The sequence below is a fragment of the Meriones unguiculatus genome, chromosome 17 (assembly GCF_030254825.1).
Source record: "Meriones unguiculatus strain TT.TT164.6M chromosome 17, Bangor_MerUng_6.1, whole genome shotgun sequence".
NCBI classification, from domain to species: Eukaryota; Metazoa; Chordata; class Mammalia; order Rodentia; family Muridae; genus Meriones; species Meriones unguiculatus.
The window spans coordinates 36373437-36396882 of NC_083364.1; the positions used below are offsets into that span (position 1 = coordinate 36373437).

General features: G+C 49.9%; 2 protein-coding genes across 2 annotated transcripts in view; one reads left to right on the forward strand and one right to left on the reverse strand.

The window, feature by feature from the left end:
• The window catches only part of Muc4 (mucin 4, cell surface associated), a 47741-nt gene extending 42925 nt beyond the window's left edge, over positions 1 to 4816 (forward strand). Inside the window, exons 21-25 of the mRNA XM_060370244.1 lie at positions 327 to 400; positions 1440 to 1510; positions 1592 to 1827; positions 3651 to 3813; positions 4198 to 4816. Coding sequence (XP_060226227.1) covers positions 327 to 400; positions 1440 to 1510; positions 1592 to 1827; positions 3651 to 3813; positions 4198 to 4393 — 740 coding nt within the window. The 3' untranslated portion in view covers positions 4394 to 4816. The remainder of the gene's footprint in view (positions 1 to 326; positions 401 to 1439; positions 1511 to 1591; positions 1828 to 3650; positions 3814 to 4197) is intronic.
• Positions 4817 to 11513: 6697 nt separating this feature from the next.
• On the reverse strand, positions 11514 to 22830 carry Muc20 (mucin 20, cell surface associated). The gene is made up of 4 exons (XM_021635310.2): positions 22708 to 22830; positions 17803 to 20409; positions 13637 to 13728; positions 11514 to 11853 (listed from the first exon to the last, which is right to left on the reverse strand). The coding sequence occupies exons 1-4, from the start codon at positions 22781 to 22783 to the stop codon at positions 11785 to 11787; spliced, it is 2844 nt and encodes a 947-aa protein (XP_021490985.2). The 5' UTR covers positions 22784 to 22830; the 3' UTR covers positions 11514 to 11784.
• Between the last annotated feature and the right edge of the window lie 616 nt (positions 22831 to 23446).

Genomic DNA, 23446 nt, shown 5'->3' on the forward strand with positions numbered 1-23446 from the left:
GAGGCCCAAGTTCCTGAAATGCTCAGATCAGCCCTGAGTTTTCCTCCTGGGGGGTGAGTTTGGAGCTGGGGGAGATGGTGAGGGCAGCTGTCCCTGTGTGAACCATGGACCTCGGTCATCTGCAGGGGACAGATTGAAGCAGAGGTCTCCTGGCTTCCTGGGTGAGAGCCCAAGAAGGCCTGGTCAACACAAGGGCTGTGGGGTGCGGGCCTTCAGTGACCTTGCCATGGCAGATGGAGCTGTCTCTCTGAGCGGCGGCAGGGGGAAATGCCGGATAAGTCCGGGAAACCTGTGGGCTTGAGACGGGTCTTCCTCTTTATCTCCAGTGCTTCCCCTGAGGACCATTGTGCTCGCCCTCAGAGAAAATGAAAACGCCTCCGCAGCTGACGTCAACGCCACGGTCAGTGCATCTTGCTGGGCTCCTGGTGGCAAGCGGCTCTTGAAAGGGTCCCACAGGGGCTGTGTTGGAAATTGCACATCCTTCAGCTACCTATATTTCCCAAAGGAGGGGAGCCTCTTGCCCGGAGTCGGCTCAAGGGCCTAGGACATGGGGAAGCCTCGGGATTAGGGACCACAGAGTGTGTTAGAATCGCCAGCTTGCTGTGAGAAGACTCTAGGGTGGCCATGCCAGCCTGTCTGTCCCTCTGGGTACCCTTCAAAAGTCACACTTTCTGCTAGATAGAAGTCACCTGCACCCTGACTTCCCAGAGGAAACCGGGGTTCCTCTGATACCTTGTTCTTGTCTAGACCTCCGTTAACCAAAGATGCTAGATTGGTGAATGGTGGAAGCTCTCTAGACTCCTGTACGCAGGGACTCAGAGCTCTGTCCTGCCTCTTCCTTGAGCAGGAACAGTAATTAGACAAGACATTTATAGCTTGCCCAATTTTATACGTGAAATTTTATTGCGCATAAAAGAGGATGATAGTAAGTAGGACCAGCCACTAGGCCGTGTCACAGTTTGAATGATAGTACGTGTAGGGCATTTAGCACCAAAACACGACAGGCATTCAAAGCGATTCCTACCACCAGCACCCTGACTTCCAGGAGACGGTAAATCCAAGCCAGTCGGATCTGCTGCCCTTCACTGCACGGGCCCTTTGAATAGAACCGGTTCCTGAGCGGCCTTGACATTCCTGGCACCTGGCCATCCTTAGGTCTTAGCTAAATGAGGGGAAACGATGGGGCCGGGGTCAGAGTGGTCTGAAAAGGTGTTGCCTTGGCATGTTGAGGCAGAGGAGGGGTAAGAAGGCCACAGTCTTCACCCACTGAGTATTTATTAAGCAAGGACCCAGGCCAGCCTCTGGCCTAGGCCTGAGTGTGGGAATGAAGAGATGAGCTGCAGGTGCTCTAGGAGTCCCGGGCTCCCCATTCAAAGGTACTCGAGGCTTCTCTGATCCTCACCCAGGCTATCCTACCCCCCCCCTTTTCCCCATTGTAGGTGGCATACAAACTAGGGAACCTGGAAATGCGCGCTTTTCTCTGGAACAGCGTAGTGGCACTGACACGGATGTAAGTGAGGCGTGAGGTCCTCCACGACTCCCCTCCCCCTTCCCCCACTCCGCAAACCCCTGCTCTTCCCCTCCCATATAGCTCTCCTGGAGCACAGCCCTCGAGCATGTCCATTCATCACTGGGAGGTCGTGTCCCACTTCCAGTACCGTCCGAGGGGCCCGGTCATCCACTATCTGAACAACCAGCTGATAGATGCTGTGCTGGAGGCCTTCCTCCTCCAGGCTCCTCAGACGAGGCAGAAGAGGAGCGGAGAAGCCAGGACGAATGTCCGCTTCTTCCCCATCTCCAGGGCAGACGTCCAGGACGAGATGGCCCGTGAGTCATTCTAACTTGGGGACAATACAGAGACAGTTGGAGAGGAGGAGAGGAGTGAACAGAGGGGCTGTCACGGACCTGAGGGCCATGGCAACCCTCAGTAGAAAGTGCTGTGTGCAGGTCCACAGCGGAAGAGGCACCAGTTAGGTTAGCTTGGCTATTCATAAATCTTTGAGTGAAATTTAAAAACGTTTTCCCCAACAGCTTCTTTTAGGTTCAGGGCAGACACACAGATGTTGCTGGCCGACCCTTGGGGGTGTAACCGTCATGACACAGCAATGATTCCAACCCCAGGCTGCCCCGATGGGTTCCATGTACCTACTCATTTGTTTGGTTGGTTTTGGTTGGTTTTGATCTAGGCAGGCCTCAGGCTGGCTTCAAACTCCCAATCCTCTTGCGTGCCCGGGGATAACACCTCTGTGCCCAGCGGGCCTCGCTTCCCTTAGAAAAATCATTCATTGTCTTCCTAAGCTTATCCTTGCACTGGACACACAAGGATCTCCCTTTCATCTTGCCCTCCAACTGGAGACTGGCAGGTAGAGAGGACTCCTGAAAGGATATGGCCCCAAACCAGAACTCCATGGTCCCGCTGGGAAAATAAGATGGCATTTCTGGCAGCCTCTTGTTCTCCTGGGCAGGGAGCAAGGGAGGACAAGGAATAGCCTTCCCTTGCTGGAATGGAGTAATAGGGACCACTCCCAACTTGGGGAAAACTGCTGTTCTACTTAGGTCTGGCAACTGATTCTAGAATCCGGTTTATCCTTCCTGCTTCTTGAGCAGTAAAGTGAAATCTCTCCAAAACTCCTGCACATCCGGTAGCTGTGGTGAGGAGAAGGGCAACAGTGAGGGACTCTGTGTTCATTCTAGAAAAATCCATCTCAGCACTTGAGAGGCGAAGGCAGGGGGATCAGTAACTCAGTGAGAGCTTTGGCTGTGTAGCAAGTTTGAGGCCAACCTGGGCTATGTGAGATCATGTCTGAAAGAAAGGAAGGCAGCTAGGGAAGAAGAGAGTACAACTTTGTTGTACAAACACAATATGTTTATTGTAGAAGGGTTAGGAAACACGGAGTTACAAAAATAAGACAGAAAAGATAGTGCTGCTTTGTTTTCTGATTGTCCTCTGTTTTATGCCTTAGGGAATTTCACATCTCATCTTTATAAAGGGATCAAATCATACCTATGTTTGGCATCTTCCACATTAAATAATAATGACTACGCCACTTCAAACGCTGTGTACCTATTCCCATGCAACACATTATTTTTACAACAATATTTTTGCAACTGGTGTTTGTGACAAATCTCTAGTGTTTTGAGAATAGCTGCTCTTTATTGAGTGTTTAGTATGTGTCCAGCTTTGTCTCCTATACGCCACACCTAGTATCTCATTTAAACATCACAGCTAAGCAATCGCCGTTTCTTTATACTTTGTAACTTAAAGACAAGGAAACGGAGGCTGGCTTAGGAAAAAAAAGTCCCTAAGTCACACAGCTAGTTGGTCTGAGTTTGAGTCTGAGGTTCAGCTCCATTCTGGATGGCCTTTGCAGATCCTGACAGCTGTCATCCCCTTGGTAAGGCTGTATAGTAATATCTATAATAACAAATATACTGGATAGTATACATTTGTTAAGCACTCCAACCCCGGGAACCCAATGCTGATAGGATCAACCATGTAGTACTGAACTATAGATTCCAGAGATACAGGAATCTGCACATCCAACTGTCCATTTCTCGGGATAAACACCTGACCTTTGACGACTGGCTTTAAAAGGCGGGGACTTACCTCGGTGCTTCGCTTGCTCTAAGCATCTCTTTCCTGCCGACAGTGAACATAAGCATGCTGGAAGACTACTTCACATGTGACGGCTACGAGGGCTACCGCCTGGTCTACAGCCCCCAGGATGGTGTCACCTGCGTGTCCCCATGCAGTGAGGGCCACTGTCACAATGGAGGCCAGTGCAAGCACCTGCCAGACGGACCCCAGTGCAGGTGGGTAGGGGCCCGGAGCAGGAGAGGACGGTGCTGGGGCATGCAAGCTGGCCTAGACACCACCATAGACCCAGGAAGGCAATGGTCCCTCCCAGCATACGACATTGGGATGACTCCCTAGTGGCTGCGGGACAAGAAGCAGAGAAAAGGGGCAGCAGGAGAAGGGTGTGTGACACTCCTCTGCATGGAGAAGGGAAAAAAAAAAAGATGTGTATTGCTTAAGACCATGCTTCCCTCCTTTGGCTGGTGATCTTGCTTCAAAATGGCCACAGGGCTGGCTGGATCCTCCATCCAGGGCATAGCCTGCCTATCCTGGATAATGGCCCCTGGTCCCCAGGAGAGGAAGACATCCTCACTGACCACACTTGTCCTCTCTGTCCCCAGCTGCGCATCCTTCACCATCTACACCTCCTGGGGCGAGCACTGTGAGCACCTAAGTATGAAACTTGGGGCATTCTTCGGGATCTTCTTCGGGACCCTAGGCGGCCTTTTGCTGCTGGGGATCTTGGCATTTGTGGCCTTTCATTTCTGGGGCTGCTTCATGAACAAGTCCTCCTACCCTTTGGACTCCGAATTGTGAGGCCTTGCTCCAGATGGTGGACTGCATCTAGGATACCTCAGGACCCACTCCGCCCCTGCTCTGGAGAGAATGGAAAGGAGCTGCTGCTGAACAAAGATGATTTGCCATTCTTCAAGAAAGAGTAAAGGGAGTGAAACCAGACCCGACCTTATTAGTACGTCAGAGGTACAGGAAAAGACCACGATGACCAAATGTATAGACGGATGGGTTCCTCCACAGACACATCTGAAAGGAGGATACTGCCTCTGTATGCACACACATGTACCTACACACACACACACACACACACACACACATACACACACACCCCAGAGATAATGGGTGACTGGCTCTACAGTAACCTAAATGTTTTTACGTATAACTGCCTTACTTCTCATTTAAAAAAAATCTATTTAAATAAAGTCTCTTTTTTGTGTGTCTAAACCATGGATTCCATTGCAGATTTCTTCTGGTGGCTGAAGGGTTAGGCACAGCACACTCTCTCAGCTGTCATAAACATGGTTGTGGGGTTGCACGTTAGCCAGGGGGCAGAAGAGTCAGGTGATGGGGCCTAGCCCTACCACGGCTCCCAGTTGCCGCATGTTGGCTGCATTCGTGGCCACGGTGCTCCCTGCCTCCTCCTGTCTCACCCACCCCTACACCTCAGCCAACACAGCCGAAGATTTCTGTGCTGGAGCCTTTCTTTGTCTTTGGTGCAGCCATGTTGAAGTGGTAAACCTTCAAGAGGAGGGGTCTAGTACAAGACGATTAGGTTATGGGCATTAGGTGGCCTGTTCCACCACTGCCTTATGACCCTGACACAGGGTTTGTTGTGGTTGTTGTTGTTGTTTTAAGGGTTTTTCAACAAACCTGGAGACTGACATGTTGGAATGATTGATTAGCCGGCAAGATGAGCCTCCTGCCTCTGTCCTATGCCTGGTAGTTCTGGGGTTATTGGCTTGCATATGGTCATGCCTGGCTTTTCATATGTGTGCTGGGCATCTGAACTCTTTATAGTTTTGCAGCAAGCTCTCTTACCTGCTGATTCATCTCCCCATCCCTGGGGCTTTCCCCCTTGTCTACACACACCTTCAGAATCCGAATGGCTAGAGAATGTTTCCGAGTCTTCCTGCTTCTTGCTGACTTGGTGACATTGTTTCTGTTAACCTTGATCCTCACCACACAATTATAATTACAGACTAGAGTTCCCAAATACTCTCAATTGTTCTGTCCCATATTTTATAATTTACTGACTCATAGTAGTAGTCATCATCGACATCGTATGTGCAGGCCCTTACATGTATGTAATTGGTATTAAATTATTCTCCAGTTTAGGTGTTACCAGTTTAAGAAAGTACAAATGGAGAGAAAAGACAGGCCTCAGTGGTAGGGGCTCCCTTGGCAGCAGCACTGTTGCCAAGTTAGCTAGTTGCTTTCCGTCCACACCTTGTCACGGCACAGCTTGTGATTACACCAGTCAACTGATGTCTTGTTTGACTGCACAACTAAATGCTCTTTTCTTGGCCTTCAGAGCCCACTGTCCTCATTTCAGGGATATCTGCTCATGTAACCTGTCTTAGTCACTGTTCTCTTGATGAAACACCACAAGTAAGGCAACTTATTTAAAAAAAAGCATTAAATCAGGGTCTTGCTTATAGTTTTAGAGGGTGAGTCCATGAACATCATGGCAAGAACATGGCAACAGGCAGGCAGGCTTGGTGCTGGCACAGTACCTGAGAGCTTGCATCTGATCCAAGAGTTAGAGGCAGAGAGTGCTCTACACTGAGCTTGGCATGGGCTTTTGAAACTCAAAGACCACCTGCTCCCACTGGCACACCTTCTCCAACAAGGCCACACCTCCTAATCCCTCCTAAACAGTTCCACCAACTGAGAACCAAACATTCAAATATATGAGCTTACTGTGGGCCATTCTCAGTAAAATCACCGTACAAACCATCATCCATCTCAGTCACCCAGAAACATTTGAGTGTCCCTCTGTGGAGGACTCTATGCTGAGTTCTGTAACCACAGACGCAAACACTGAACTGGATAGTACTTATCCTGAACCCAGGTAAATCAGCAAGCCTGAAAAATGGCTAAATGTAACATAGCACATCAAGTGATACAACAAAAATGTAAGTAAAGAGACTAGGAAGTCAGACCCTCTACAGGGAATCTGACAGACACAAGAAGGTCTCATTTGAACATGGCTTCTGAGAATGGGTAGAAATTTTCCAGGTGAAGGGACCCATGGAAGTGATACTATTCCAGCAGGGAGGAATCATAGGGGTGAGGACCTAGATCAGATGATGCTTGGAAGCATGAGATACCTCTGTAGCAGGGACACAGGCTACAGAAGCAGGAGTTGCAGGACCAGGAGTGAGAAAGCAGGCTGAGGCCACATCATGAAGGCAAGGCCCTTGTATAGCCAGCAGTCTATCTATCTTCTAGGTGGCAATGGAAGTGGCTCTGATCTTGGAAAGGAAAATGCTAGGGACAGTGTGAAAAATAACGTGGAAGAAAAAAATAGTTTCATTAGCAGAAAACAAGAGCAAAATTGTTTATATGCACTTTTTCCCATGCTAACAAATAGAAGTCAGGTCCTCTGGGAGGGCTGTGCACGTTCTGAGCCATGTTCCTCTAGTCCTGAGTTATTTTATTTTTAATTACAAATGTGTGTCTGTCTATGGTGAGGTATGTGCACATGAGTGCAGTGGCTCATTGAGGCCAGAAGAGGGCATCAGATTCCCTAGAGCTAGAGTTACGGGAGTTTGTGAGCTGCCTGGGAACCAAGTTCTAACCCTTTGCAAGAGCAGCTCTTAACTGATGAGTCATCACTCCAGCCAGGAATTTCTATAGATTGAATAAAATAATACTGTGTTTTAACATCTACTACACATAGCTAAACTGCCTTATTGGAATTGAATTTTTAGATTTGCTTGGTTGTTTTTTGTTTTGTTTTGTTTTGTTTTTGGCAGCTATAACTAGTTCTATATAGAGTCTTCATTATTTTATTGAAGTAAACTAGGAGTAAAATCTCTGGGTTGAAGGGATGTATATTTTCAAGACTTAAAAATTTATTCTTTGTGGATTTCGCATTATGTACCCTAATCTCGCTCACTTCCCATTCCTTCTATATCTGCTCTTCTCCCTTGTAACCTCCCCATCAAAAGAAAATAAAAATAAAAAATTTAAAAGAGAGAGAGAAAAGCAATCTCATCGTGGGAGCTATGGTGCCTCACACAGTATACCCTTTTCTCTACATAGCCTTACTTGCAAATGTTCTTTGCAATGAGTCTTTGGTCTGCTTTGAGGTCCCTGGCTCTGCCTCACTGTAAATCCTAGATTCTCCCCTGGGCTCTTCTCAGATAAGCTGTTTTTGCCCTGTGTCATGGAGACCCTGCAGTTTGGGGTCTACAGGACTGCCGCCTTTCTGTATCCCAGGTGGGGCAGATGTTGGCCAACTCAAAACCACAGATCTGGACCTCAGTGGTAGCTGAGTTGGTTAGCCTGTCCAATCTCCAGCTCTCCAGGAGCCACATCATCCAAGCCAGCTCTCCTGGGCTGTCCAGACAAGGGGCGGGGCCTGCTCTTCGGCACTCTTGTCACAGCTGGTGACACCATGTGGTGGTCAGTGAGGGTCGGGGTCAGCTCAGCATGATCATCCAGCATCACCATGGCCTCAGGCAGCAGACCAGACCACAGACGCCTGAATGGTCTTTGGTGGTGACACAGGCCAAACACATCAACACAGATGTCCGCTGTGGCAGGGCCACAGACCCAGACACGGCTCTAGGTAGCAGCATGGGCCCAAATGTCACCAGGGTCTCCAGAGGCAATGCAGGCCTTTCACATCAGGCTGTTCCTCACTGACATCTCATCTCCAGTTCCGCCTCTCTTCATAGTGCACAAACCTCTTCTCTTTCTCTCCCATCTCTCCACAACATACTGCTCATCAGACTGGCATCCACCTAGCCCATGGCCCATTTTCAAGGCTTTACATTGTCAAAGAAACACTCAAGTTTGTCTCCAAAATCCTGTACTAATTTTAGCCATGCTGAAAGTGTCTACTCACTTATAAAGTATTAAAAATTTTATAAATCTTTAAAAAAGTTAAAAATCCTTACTTACCTACCTGAAACATGATAAATAATATCTAACTGTGTTAATTTGCCCATTCTTTGGTAGGAGTCAATTTTTTTTTTCATAAGAAGGCATTCACATTCTTCTGTGAATCACATCTCTTGGCCGTGTATCCATCTGTTGCAGGATATTTAACCCTATTGTGAACCCCAAAATTGTGAACTGTCAATCCCTGTTTATTGTTTGGTTTGATTGAGCTCTAACACACACCTTTAATACAAGAACTTTCTGTTTATTGTAAACAGGTGATTATGGTGTGGTCCACCCAGCCCTAGCAGCCTAGCAGCACACACCTTTAATCCAAGAGCTCTCTTTATACCAGATCTAATAAAGTTAACCCTAGGTCAAGAGGTGGAGCAAGAGACCAGCTGACAGGGATTAAAGAGTAGGAGGGACTTAGAGTTGATGGGTATTTAAGACATGGAGGAGGAGGGGGAGGAAGGGAAGGAGGAGGAAAAGGGAAGGAGGAGGGGAAGGAGGAGAGGGAGGAGGAGAGGGAGGAGGAAGGGAAGGAGAAAAGGGAGGAGGAAGGGGAGGAGGAAGGGGAGGAGGACAGCTTCTAGGCTTTTTGGGCTTTGAACTAGCAAGGCTTCAGCCTTGGGTGTTTTGGCATTTTCCTCCTGGGCTGTCAGTTGTGCTAGTGAGCCTTTTAGATTTTTTTCCATCTAGACCTTAGCTGAGAAGGAAGGTCAGCTTGGTGCTTTCTCTGCCTCTCTGAGCTAGCAGGTTTTCACCCCAGCATCTGGCTCCTGAGTTTTTATTGGTAAAATAGAACAGTTGGGATTTTCATCGTTGTTTATAACACATTCGTCTTTCTGCTGGCCTGCTGGTTTCTCTGTTGTTCTGTAGAAGCTCTCTGCACAGCAAGGACACTGTTCTGGTTAAATGTGGTGATACAAACAGATTCCCCCTCCCCCCCAGTCTCTTATCTTTGTTGTCACTAAACATCCCCTACTAACTTTACTCTTTGTGGTAGGAGAGATCTAAAAAAAAAAACTTATATCTTTTGTGTACAGGCAGGAGAGGCAGCACGTGTGTGGAGGTCAGAGGTCACCCTGAGGAGCCGGTTCTCTGTATGTCCCTGGGTCGTTAGGCTTGGTAGCAGGCATCTTCACTCCCTGGGCATCTCCCTGGCCCAAGAGCCCATGGCTGGATGCTCCTCAGCACACAGCTCAGTGTCTCTCCTGTGGTAGCTACTCACCGGACACAGCGGGGGAAGGGTTTGAGTTATCTGCTACCGTTCAGCTTTGTGAATCCCATCCCTGCCCACTCTGAGAACCCCGGGATGTCAGTTGAGGGCACACACACTTTATTCAGAGCAACCCCAAAGCTGTTGGTTGTTTTCATTACCCACTTCACATACTCAGGGGACAACTGTTGTCATCATTGCAATGCTGGGGACTGAGCCCAGTGCTCTGCTCGTGCTGAGCATGTGCCCTGAGTGCAAGCCGAGTCCCCAGCACACGAGGTACTGACCATGCACAAGGGGCTAGGGACGCCACGATGGGCAAATGATGTCTTTATAGTTGAAGGACTCGGGTGATAAGGACAAATAAAAGAAATACGTATTATATCGGGTTATTCGAAGCAGAGGGGCGGTCAATAGGTAGGGTGAGAAGGGTACTGTGGGCAGAGCACATTGAGGAGGCGCTGAGGGAGGTGGAGAGGGAGGAGGGGTTGAGCAGATGCCTGGAGGAGAGGTCTAGAGAGGTGGATGCAGCAGCAGCCACAGCCGTTCACAGTTGCAGCGTAGGAAGCACAGCTCTGCCCTACGTGGTGAAAAGACAGCTCCAGCTAACGCCTGGGGGGTAGACTGGGTGTTCAGGTGGGCACAGGTGCGAACCGGGAGGCCCGTGTTCACCCGGGGAGATGGGAGTTACACGGCTAAGAGCAGAGCAGCTGGGCCAAGGCAGCAGTGAAGTAAGTGTGTGGGGAGTGTCAGGTGCTAGGCATTCCCTGGAGAGGAGATGCCAGTTGGGTTTTCTGGTACAAAATGTGAGAGGGCAAGGAGAATGACTGGAGTGCTGAGTGCGCAGTGAGTGAGCATTTGCACACGCACGTGGGCGCTGGTTGTATGTGTAAGAGCTGGTAAGGGCTGGTATTTCAGGTTTTGTCCTCGTCCTCCATCTCTCCTCTTCCTACATTGCTCTTTCTGGTTCTCCTTTTGGATTTTTCAAAAGTTTAAGATCTTAAGCAGCTTATGCGAGAGAAGAAAAAAACAAGCCTCATTTGATTTTGAAACCCCAGAGGGTGAGCATGAGCTACGGCAGGAATCACTGCATGCTATAGATTGCTTTTGAATCCGTCCACAGCTTGACCTTTAAATCGGTGGGACCTTCTCTGTGGTACCCCCTCACCTGGACCCAGTTCTGCCAGGCTCAGGGGGTCTGAGATGAACAGACATGGCCACTGTCCTGCTTGCTGCTGTTCGGGTGTGTCTCTGGAAGGTCCCTGGGTTAAAGGGTTGGTCCTCGGTGGGTGAGGCTTCTAGGAGATGGAGCCTGAAGGAGAGCCACTGGGGATGAGCCCTTTGGGGGTTGGGTACCCTAGCTCCTTCCTTTTGCTTTGTTTTGCTTTCTGGGCAGAAGACTAGCAGTTGGCTCTGCTAGGCGCTTCCTACCTGTGCACCTGGCTCTCCCACCTGATACAGAAAGCAACGGATCTGCCCTATTTTGACCCAACCTGAGGCCCAAAGCAATGGGTTTGCCCTCTTCTGACCCGGAACCATCTCAACCGTGAGCTGAAATAAGCTACTTTCTCATTGTAAGTTGATGACCTCATATTTTTCTATAGCGACAGAAAGCTGACTAATACGAAGCTCAAGCTTCAGAGGGATCCAGGGCAAGTCTTGTAAAAGTCAAACCAAACCAGGCATCAGGAAATCACTCCCCAAATTCCCACGTAATAAAAACATCTGAGGCACACGGGCTCGAGACAGACAATCTCTGCGCTCACACTGAGTGTCACTGAGTACAAAACAGAAGACCACAGCTGAGAGGTCAGGTCTCTGTTTACTGAAATAGAACAGCCAGTCAGAGGAGGTGAAGGACATCCCTGGGAACGGGCCAGCCCTCTCCCCTTGCACATACACTCAGGCGTAACCGGGCCAACATCTTGCAGTAAGGTACAGGGTAGGGCTCTCAAGCCAGCTGGCCTTCGAGGGAGCCTCCTGGGTTCATAGAGCAGCACCAAGGCTTTGGTGGGGCTGGGGCCACAGGCGGCGTTACTCTCCTGGCACAGAGGACTTGCCTGGTTGCAGCTACCATTCCTCAGCCTCTCCTGACGCTCAGGAAGGACATTCGGACAAGTGGCATGTGGGTTTGCAGTTCACGGTGGATCTGGAAAGCAAAAGGACACGTCAGGTGCCAGCCTATTGCCCGGGAGCCCACTGTAAGCCAAGGACAAGAAGGGGCAGTGAAGGGAAATCAACAATGCTTCCTGTGATGACAAGGGCCATTTGAAACTCACAGCAGTCAGGCCAGGCATGGTGGCGCACGCCTGTAATCCCAACACTGGGGAGGTAGAGGCAGGGGGGATTGCAGTGAGTTCGAGGCCAGACTGGTCTACAAAGCGAGTCCAGGACAGCCAGGGCTACACAGAGAAACCCAACAGCAATAACAAAACAACCTCACAGCAGGTGCTCTAATCCTCCTTCCATAAGAGATAAATGTGGTATGGTCTGATTTACCCTAGCTCTCCCAGCTACCTACAGCCCACTTTCAGATCTTCCTGACTCCTGGGCCTCATGCCGCTGGCCAGACCTTAACAAAAACCAACACGTTTAACACACTTCATAAAATAAAGGACTAAAATGACGACAGTAGAACCAGCAGCAAACCCAAATGGCCTCATTCCTGCACTTCGGCTGTCTGACCAGACCCTAAATTGGGACCTCGGAAATAGTTGTCAGTTCTACAGTCCACTGTGGCCTCCCTCTCCCGTGAGGATCCATGCTCGCTACTTTGATATGACATCTGTCATTTATTTGTCTGTCGTACATCAAACTTGCATGCATTGTGGACAGAAATCCTCATCTAGGTGGTTCTACCGGGCCTCCTTGCTACTAAGAAAATGTGAAGACTCAAATATTTATTTCCTCTTAATATCCCAGGGTTGTATTTGGTGCGTGCAAGAGCCACGCTTGGCCGATCGGATGTTCCTGCTCAGAACTTTCGTTGCAACAAGCAACTCAAAGACAATGGAAACCCGCTTGTGACAGCACGTGGAGGAGGCATGGTGCTCACTGACGGTGCCCAGCAAGAGGACAGTGTCCGAGGGAGCATGTCCTCATGCTTTTCAAAATGGCCATTCTGGCTGTGTGGAGGCGAACGCCTTTGATCCCAGCACTTGGGAGGCAGAGGCATGTGGATCTCTGAGTTCAAGGCCAGCCTGGTTTACAAAGCAAGTTCAGGACAGCCAAGGCTACACAGAGAAACCCTGTCACAAAAACAAACATACAAACAAAAAACTGTTCTTTTGCTGTTCCTTTGATTCTGTGCATCTGGGGTCACCCCTCCCTTGCAATCAAGAATGTGGCTTCCCCTCCCCCCCCCCATCAATGTCACTAAACTTCTCAAAAGTCTGGACACCTAGGATCTGAAACAAATTGGATCTGGCTGGAGAGATGGCTCAGTCGTTAAGAGCACTTGCTGCTCTGGCAGAGGACTTGAGTTTTATTCCCAGCACCCACGTGGTGGCTCACAATCCCTGTCATTCCAGTTCCAGAGGATTTGATATCAGGGGTTGAACCTGAAGCTGGTTCCTCAGACCTTGCCTTTTCCAGGTAAACTACCAAGACTTGGTTCCTGCTGCTTTCAGTCAAGAGCTCTGCTTACTTTCCCATCAACACCACTGCCCTTTTCAAAGGTCAGAAGGCCTGCATTTCCAAGACATGGGAAAAAAAAAAATTGGATTTGGGGAGGGGAATATTTACTCACATTACAGAAAGGGAACAGAAGAATTGAGAAGCTAGGCAAGATCAAAGCCAGCCCTGAGCCCCGGGTTCAACTCCGGATTCTCTTTCCTGTAACACAGCGTCATGTAGTAGCCACCTTCTATGTCCTGTGGATGCTCCCCGGAGTCCCCGAGAGCCCCTCATCTCACTGCTGATAGGCCACGTACCTGATGCATCAGCTTCTCTGTGGCTTTGGGCTCTGTGAGGTCCTTAGCGGAGGCCACGCTCAGCCGTACGAGGAGGAAGCCTCCGCCTTCACCTGAAAGTTGAGGATAGATGGAAGGTGATGCAAGCACAACTCATCTCCAGCCCAGGCCCCTCTCCATACCTATCTGCACTCTCTCCTGTAAATGTGTGTGCAGCATTTGCTCACCACAAATAGAACTGAGGACTCCATTCTTGAGATAATTAGGCCTACTGCAGTGTCCTCCTGACCAGTGGGTACAATACAAGATGTCTTAGGGCACCTCCCACGTTTGAAAAAGCCAAAGACTGAGGAAGGGAAGATGAAAGTGGGTCAAGAATGTTCTTAAGTTCTAGAGACCCTGGTTGAGTCTGTTGGAGAGGACCCTGGCCAGAAAGAGTGATAAGGAGTGTGGCCTCTGAGGGGTGCTCTGAGCCAGTTTGTCCAGTGGTAAGTTCGTAGAGTGAGGAGGCTCCCTAGCGGAGCCTTTCTACCTTACCAGCTCTACCAGGAAATTTCTTTCTTTCTTTCTTTCTTTCTTTCTTTCTTTCTTTCTTTCTTTCTTTCTTTCTTTCTTCCTTCCTTTCTTTCTTTTTCTCTTTTTTCTTTCTTTCTCTCTCTCTCTCTCTTTCTTCCCTTCCTCCTTCCCTCCCCCCTCTTTCTTTTCTTTTCTTTTTTTAAAAACAGGGTTTCTCTTTGTAGTCCTGGCTGTCCTTGAACTCACTCTGTAAACCAGGCTGGCCTCAACCTCAGAGATCAGCCTGCCTCTGCCTCCTGAGCCCTGGGATTAAAGGCGTGTGCCATAACCACCTGCTAAGTTCTACCTTTTAATGTCAAGGAAACATAAGTAAACCCTCTAGCTGCATTTACTTTACAAATCACTAATTTGGGAGCTCATGAAGCTGAGTATTGAATCCTTAGTCTCTCAAAAACTCGCTGTAGAAGACACTTTCAGCTTTGGTTTTGACAACACCAGCTGAGTATGTTACCTTTCTGGGCTCAGAGGTCCCTTTTGCTAAAAGCACTGAGCCTGCTCAAATCTGCAGATGTCTGACGAGTCCCTAAAACAAGACAAAAATGCTTGACGTCTCTGCCTCTACCCTATATCTGTCTCCTTTGTCAACTTAACCTTTGGGTCAGATTCCTGTTCAACTTTAAACTATTGACATTAACCATTTAAGAACTGTTTCCTGTGAGACTGTAGCACAAAGTTGACCTAGCTTAAATTTACCTCATATCTCTTCTCACCTTTAGGCTGAAGGCAACCAGATAGGAATGACTATGATAGCAGTCCACTGGCTCAGCTCCTAGAAGTCTCCAGAAAATCTGTTCTGTCTTTTTTCACTACATCCTGCTCCTTCCTCCCCTCCTTGTGAAGGCCTTCAGGATACGTGAGCACCCCAAGATGATCCTTATTCTCTGGTCTTCCAGATGTTTCTTTTTCCTTGCCCCAGAAACTTGTCCTTAAGTCATTAGCCTTTTGGGACGGTAGAAATGAAGGATGGTGGGCCTGGGGGCATTTTTGCTCATAGCTAGTGTTGAGCATCGGTTCTTCTGGGCCAGGCATGATAGCTGATGTCTTAGGTCACAGCAGCCGTGACCACCTGTGCATGACCTTTACCTCCCTCACACGAGGATCAGGGAGGCTCCTGATCCTATGAGGCTCCACCTCTCCCCAATGTTACAAAGAGGTGGGACTCCTTGGTGTATGACTGACTCTGGGCCATCCAGGCTCCCGTAGAATACGCCAGTAAGAGTGTTGTTTTACCAAGCTGGGCTAGGTAGAGTTCATAAGAGCCCCTGCTATCTGGGGAGAATAGAAATAAACATCATTTTATGTTTCTTGAGAAAAAGAAACTTTGTGACAGTCCTGGGCCAGGAATTCCTGGGTTGGTCCCAGCAGCCTACAGAGCCACTTGTTTCTCTAGAGAACTTTCTCTGACTCTCTCACCGGGCACTGACTGTTTCTGTGCCTGATAGGTGGACCAAGGGTGTCGATCATCTGTGAGGTTGTGGAATTTGGAATTTGGAGTAGGATAAACTTCCTTGAGATCCATGCTCAGAACTCTGTCCTGAGTCTTTGAGGTGGTTCAATATGTAAAGGGCTTGCAGAGCGAGCATGATGACCTGAGTACAATCCCTGGAACCCATGTAAACGTGAAAGAAGATAAATGATCGTACCAAGCTGTCCTCTGAGCTCCTCACATGCACCATGATACCTGTGAATTCCTGTTAACCTCCCCCACACACACAATGATAATGATAAAGAAAAGAGGAGGCTTAGAAGAAGGAAGAAAGAGACAGAGAGGGGAAGAGAGAGAAAGAGATTACATTTAAGAATCTCCCTCCCCTCCAAGGCTGCACTCTTTGTAAAATGAAGCCACCTCTGCTCCATTCTCCATGCAGACAGACTCTTATTAACAGAGTTCTCTGTGGGGATGGGAAGAGCAAGGGGGCTTGTTCCTAGAAACTTCGGCCTGTCCATGTGTCCAGGTGTCCATGTCACCTTCAGCTCTCAGAATGGGAAGTGTGCCAACAGCCCCCAAGGAAAAGCCCACTGGGGCAAGTCTTGGGACTAAGTATGGGTATGAACCCACGAGAAAGAAAAGGCTAGTTTTCTGTGGTAGCACGACCTGGCCCACATGTTCTTTAGAACCAGTGGGGAAATGTTTTGAAAATGAATCCTAGGCAGGTGGTCCCGGCTATATAAGAAAACAAACTGAGCAAGCCAAGAGAAGCAAGCCAACAATTGAAATAAATCCTTTCCTCCCCAATGCTTTTAGTCACCGTGTTTATCATAGCAACAGAAGGAAAACTAGAACATCTGCTGAATTCACTTTTGGGTTCTGCCTACTGACTGTGAATTGCTTTTTATCCTATTTTTGTCTAGATTTTTAAAAAGATAACTCAATAACATGGTTGTGATTTTTTTTTTTTAATTTCTGTTTTGGGTTGGTTTTCAGGGTTTTACTAGGTAGATCAAGCTGGCTCCAGATTCACAGTCCTGCTCCTGCCTCCTGAGCGCTGGGTTGCGGGCCTGTGATAGCATGCCTGAAGGTGTGATACAGATAGAGCTGAAGAGATGATAAAGAGACGAAACAGAGAAGAGAGACAGAGGCCAAGACTGAGATGGAGATGGCAGGTACACAGAGAAGATGGAGACAGAGATGATAAAGGCAGAGGTAACATGGGGAAATAGGGATGATAAATACATCGTTTTTTTCAGGCTTTGGGTCAAATGAGAGACCCAGGCACACCCACAATGTTAAGCGCTGTACCACTGAGCTATAGCCTCAACTCGTGGCTCATGGTTCTATTTCCCTTGCCCGAAAAGGTGGGACAAGACAAAGATACCCAGGAATGAATCAGAAGGACAGGATAAGTAGCAGAGGCAGGCGCTCCAACTGACCCCAACCGCTCCCACCACAGGGTTGCTGACAGCGAGCTTCTCTGAGAAGTTTCTACGGTTTCGGATACGAAGGTCTAAACTCCACAAATATTGTTACGTTGGTTTGTCTAAAGTCACTCTTCTTGATGTAGAGCACAGCAAATATGGCTGCCAAGCCCCACCTCCACACCCTCCCCATGCTCCACATGGCAGCCGTCTGGAAGAGTTGTTTCCGTTTTTCCCTTCTGCGTGGGCTTGGCTGGGCTAGAGGCTTCCATGGCTTGAGAGCCAAGTCTCTTGAGTAACGTTTCAGATCTCCCCCGGTGCACAGTATCTGCCCAGTTGTTAATTGGTCGAGGTTAACCCGGAAACGTTAGTGCTCATCCAGTGCAGCCGCCCTCTACCCAAGGTGGAGAAACTCGGGCTCAGAGGAGAGGGACAGGTCCAGGGTCTCTCAGGCTAGAGCAGAGCCAAGATCTGAACCACTTCTCGAAAACCCAGCTTCACACTCATCACATATACATCGCTATATACATAGACATCACTATATCACTCATACATCACTACATCACTCATACATCACTACCCCACACGTACATCTTAACTACTTATTACCAACCGATCAGGAGATCATGAAATGTCAGGGAGATGATGCAGTATCGGCCTTTATCTCCTTTCTTCCTTTCAACTCCTTAAGGATACTCCAAATCTCAACAACTCACATGTGAGAGAAAAAAAAATCACCATGGAGTTTCACTTACCTGGCTCACGTTTTGTCGAGGCCTCAGCGGGTGTCCATGCTGGGGGCTTCACCGGGGTCTTCAGTGAGGCTGTGGTCTTGGCTGAGGTGACGTTTGGTTTCTTGCTGGTGCTAACTGTAGTTGAATAGACAAAGGGAACAGGGCGGCTACCCGTGAGGAAGGAGCTGTTGTCGGTGGTTATAGTGTCTGAGGGAGCAGTGCTCCCGGTGGTGGCTGCTGCTGAGGAACTGGAGGAGGAGGTGGCCTCTCCCACTGTTGATCCAGCAACCCTGGGGACTGTGATTGTTCCCGAGACCTCAGTGTGGTTTTGTGTGTCCGTTGAGAGTGCTGAAGTGTTAGTAGGTGGGTTCCTACTAACAGGCACCGGATTCTCCCTGGAGGTAGGGGTCTGGGCCACCGTTGTTTCTCCTTCTGGGATTCCACTGGTGGGGAGGGTGCCCTCGAGGGCGGTGGCAGGGGCTGAGGTGCTGGCTGTTGACAGGGTCCCAGATGGGCTCACGGTTTCAGGGAGACGTGGTTTCGTCTCGATGGATTGAGGCAGAGTCAACATCTCAGAAGAGGACCAGGAGGCCGTCACTTCTGTAGGGCTGTGGCTTGTGTCTGGGCCTCCAGACACGATGACAGACGTTTCTATTTCTGTGATGCAGGTGGTGAGCTTAATGTGGGTGATGCTGAAGGCAACCAAGTCCTGGGCTGGAGTTGTAATGTCGGGTTCCAGGACCCGTGAGCTGCTGAGGACTCCAGCTGAGCTCTCGGATGAGGAGGAAGAGGAGGAGGAGGAGGAGAAAGAGGAGGAGGAGGAGGAGGAAGAGGAGGAGGAAGAGGAGTTGCTTTCTGAAGACAGGTGCTGGGCTTCTGTGGAGGTGTGTGCCAAAGTCAGGAAGTCAACTGCAATCTTCCTTGCCTCTTCAGAGCTGTCGTCAGTACAGAGGCTATTAAAGATGGCTTCTATGGGATCACTCACTGTGCCAGTCTTGACAGTGCCCATCCAGACTGATGGGCTTCTGCTTGTTGCCAAAGTCTCTGTGGGGTGCACAGCCGTGAAGTTGGAAGGTATCCTTATTTCAAGAGTTCTGGTCTCTGTTACAGAGGAAACGGTCTGGGATTTTAGGGTCAATTCAAGAATGGAGATGGTCTGGTTCTCTGGGGTCTTTGTGGTAGGGAAAGTGGTCTGGGTCTCCAGGACTGATGGAGAAGAGGAAGTGGTCTGGGTATCTACAGATAATGATGCAGAAGAAGTGGTCTGAGTATCCAGGGAGGATGGTGCAGAGGAAATGGTCTGGGTATTCAGCAACGATATTTCAGCGGAAGTGGTTTGGGTATCCAGGGATACAGAAGTGGTCTGGGTATCCAGGGATACAGGGGAAATGGTCTGGGTATCCAGGGAGGATGGTTCAGGGGAAGTGCTCTGGGAATCCAAGGAAAATGATGCAAAGGAAGTGGTCTGGGGATCCAAAGACAACACTGTAGGGGAATTGGTTTGGGTCTCTAAGGTTGATGCTACAGGTGAAGTGGTCTGAGCATTTATCATCAATGGTGCAAGGAAAGTGGTTTGGTTATCCATGGATAATGCAGCAAGAGAAGTGGTCTGGCTTGATGCTGAAAGGGACGATGTTGAAAGGAAAAGGGCCTGGATTTCCAGGGGTGATACTGTCTGGGAGGGGGTCTGGGTGTCCAGGGATGAATCTGTAGAGGAGGGGGTCTGAGTGTCCAGGGATGAAGCTGTAGGGGAGAGGGTCTGGGTGTCCAGGGATGAAGAAGTAGGGGAGCTGGTCTGAGTGTCCAGGGATGAAGAAGTAGGGGAGCTGGTCTGGGTGTCCAGGGATGAAGAAGTAGGGGAGCTTGTCTGGGTGTCCAGGGATGAAGAAGTAGGGGAGGGGGTCTGGGTGTCCAGGGATGAAGCTGTAGGGGAGGGGGTCTGGGTGTCCAGGGATGAAGCTGTAGGGGAGCTGGTTTGGGTGTCCAGGAATAATGCTGTAGGAGAGGTGGTCTGGGTGTCCAGGGATAATGCTGTAAGGGAGAGGGTTTGGGTGTCCAGGGATGAAGCTGTAGGATAGGGGGTCTGGGTGCCCAGGGGTGATGCTGTAGAGGATGTGGTCTGTGTGTCCAGGGATGATGCTGTACAGGAGCTGGTCTGGGTATCCAGGGATGAAGAAGTAGAGGAGGGGGTTTGGGTGTCCAGGGATGAAGCTGTAGGGGAGGGGCTCTGAGTGTCCAGGAATAATGCTGTAGGGGAGCTGGTCTGAGTGTCCAGGGATGATGCTGTACAGGAGCTGGTCTGGGTGTCCAGGGATGATGCTGTAGAGGAGGGGGTCTGGGTGTCCAGGGGTGATGCTGTAGGGGAGGTGGTGTGTGTCTTCCTGGTCTTTGTTACAAAAGAGGTGGTCTGGGTGTCCCTGGAACTGCCTTCTGACCTGGCACTGGTTGCAATTAAGGTGTTAGAAGCAGCTCCAGTGCTCAGAGTTTGAGTGTCTAGAGGAGCATACAGAGGAGTAAGGTCAGTGGTCTGGAAAGCGCCCTCTGAGCTGGGCCTGTCGGTTTGAGTAAAGGCAGGCACTTCCTTGTCGTCTGTTGTCACCAAAGGAGCTGATCGGCTGATGCTGAGGCCTGTGTTGGATGAGAACCACTTGGTGAGTCCATGGCCCCTACCCCCACCCCACCCCTGTGGACTGACCGCACAGGAGCTTTTGCGCTTGTGCCCTGGACGCTATTGGATGTTGCGGAGGGTCACTGTCCATATAAACAAAGATGATGGGAGCAGCACAGAGAAGCCAAGGCCTTCGTGGCAGCCCTGAAGACACACTGCCCTCCCTCTGGAGCCTTGATAACCCCCTTGAGGCCAGCCAGCCCCAGGATGCCAGCTGGTCAGCGGTCTGCTGTGCAGCATATACCAACAAGTGTAGGCAAAGAGGGCCCGAACCCACAAGAACCCACAAGAACTGCAGAGCAGGGATCAGGACTTCCAGAGCTTTCTGAAGAAACTGTCGCCCTTCCATGGGTAGTTTGCTGGCCCCCCAAAAAATATTCTCCCATGGAAACATTTTCTTGAAAGTCAAGAATGGCTTTGGAGGTAATCTACATCTTTAGGGGAAATTAGGATGATGGGGAGAGGAGCCTCCAGCCTGAATGAAATGTGCCCTAGGAAAGCAAGCTGTCAGGGCGCTGAAGGCAGCTCACGTGGTAAGGAGAGTGATTAGGTGGGCACGTGTGCACACATTCTCTCTGTGCCCAGTTAACACAACCACACACATGAACACATGTGCACGCACACGAACACACACGCGCAAATCTGCATTCTGATAGGCTTCTTCATAGGCTCTCCCCACTGCCCAGCCCAAGCTATGTCCCCCGGTCCACAGAACCCAGCCCAGGTCATAGGACCCTGCTGCATTCCTTTTCCATGTCTCCAAAATGGGGTTGAGGAGCATGTGGACACAGAGCCTGGTTTGAGTCCCATCTCGGCTCCTTTGTTCTGCTGGGTACCAACTCAGGCACAGGGGCCAAGTCCCTGTGCTCACACTGACATTTTCTCACCTGTGAAGTGGGGCGACGGCCACCTGGTTCGTGGGGTTGTGAGGCTTCGGTTAAACAGACTGAACAACGCAGCATGAGCATGGTCAGTTGTGAGCGTGTGTGACAGGCAGGGTGGTCCGGCGGCTGGGCGCTGCTAACAAATGCTCACTCTGGGGATAAAGTCCTCCCTTTAAGCTGCAGTCACCTTGACAGCCGGCAGCGTCTCAGAGGTGGGTGCCTATTGCTTAGAGTTACTGTGAAGATTTAAAAGGCAACGCTGGACCAGTCCCAAAGCTCAAGGGAGTAAAGGTACTTGCACCAAGCTTGGTGACATGAGTTTAATCTCCAGGCTGTCATCTGGCCTCCACACGTGTCAGGTACTTGTGGACTCTGTCTGTCTGTCTGTCTGTCTAGCTATATCGATGAGCTCTGGGTGTGATTCAGAGACCCTTCCTTAAGGAATAAGGTGAAAGAGCCTTCAAGGATGACCCCCCCCCAAAAAAAAAAAAAACAAACCTCTGGGCTTCCATATACACTGCACACATGCTTACACACAGCCATACACGTGTGAATCCACACATATTAAAAACATTCTCTCTCACACACACAGAAAATAGAAAATGGAAACAAACAAACAAACAAAAACCCCAAACAAACAAAGTCTATATAGCAAGTTCCAGGCAGCCAGGGCCCTGCATAGGGAGACTGTCGATAAGTAAAGTATAAGAATTCTTAAACAGTGATCACACACTAGACAGCGTGCTGCGTCACGGTGGGGTCTTCACTGTAACACGCCAGTGCTGCGGAGACCTTAGGGCCAGCAGGGGACCGAGTGTGGAACAGGAGAGATGAGACCTGTCCAGTTTTACTCCTGACCTAAAATTCCTCTGGAAATCGCCTCTTAAAGAGTGTGTGGTGAGTCTGGCCCAGTGCCTGCTACCGACAGATTGGTGTGACTTCCCATCTTCCGGAAAAGCCCGCCTCCCCCTGCTTCCCCCTGTCCAAGCAGTGTGTGACAAACTTTTCATTCAAAAGGCAGATTTCAGAGAACAGCTGTGCTAGCTAGCCCAGTTCCATGAGGTAGAGGTTTGCTAGTCCATATTCCTCAGTTCACAGCATGATTGTCACCAGTGGTGTCTCCCTGCCCCCTCTACCCTCCCACTCTGCTGTCCCTGTGCCTAAAGACTAACCCCCAGACTCCCTCACAGGGATGTCATCTTCGTCACCATGCTTACACAGACACATCTACCATCCCGAACACTCGTCCACTCTTCAGGCCATTAATCACAACTAACAGAAATAACCCTTGCCCACAAAGGGCTTTCTTTGCCAAAACTCCCTGCCAGGGAGGAGCCCCGAGGAGGTGATGGGGGGTGGCGTCCTCTCCCTTACCTGGAGAGCTCACAGCGACTCCAGCCTTCCAGCAGAAGAAAAGGAGAGCCACAGCCAGGCCCCACACCGAGCCCATCCTTGCCTGGCCACTGACGGGCGCTGCCTGGCAGACCTGCCCGCTGCCTCTCCTCACCACTCTTTCCTGCTTCCTCAACCCGGGGAGGAGGGGCAGCCACCTGGTCAGGCGTGACTTGGTAAGTTCCAGAATGCAGCCAGGTGAACGCAGAGGTACTGTGAGGGCTGACAGCAGGCTCACCATCCCACTCCCCCCACCCCCACCCTCTTGCCTGACAGCCTCTCCTCTCTGATTTGAAGATACAGCATCATCATTTCCATTCTGAGATCCTCCCCTGCCACTGGGAAGGGCAGGGGAGAGAGATGGTGTTTGCCCCTCTCAGCTATGCCTGGGGTCTGAGCTTCATGAGCTGACCTGAATTTCTCTGCTGGGCCTAGTTTTTTTTCAGTTCTAGGGTCCAAGGATAAATAAGAGAACCTTTCTGAGCCTTAACCTCTTTTCTGTAAAATGGGCACACTGACTCAGATGACCACTTTGATTCCAGGCCTGCGCCACCGCGCCTGGCTGCCACTAATGTTCTAAGGTGTCAAAGGGACCGTGTCCCAGTGTAGGGGCAGAACTCTGACCTCTAAAATCTTTCTGTTTTCAACATCCTGGAACTTTGCAGTCAAATCAAAGGCAGGACCAGGTCCCTAGCCAGGCTTCGGATACCAGGATGTGGAG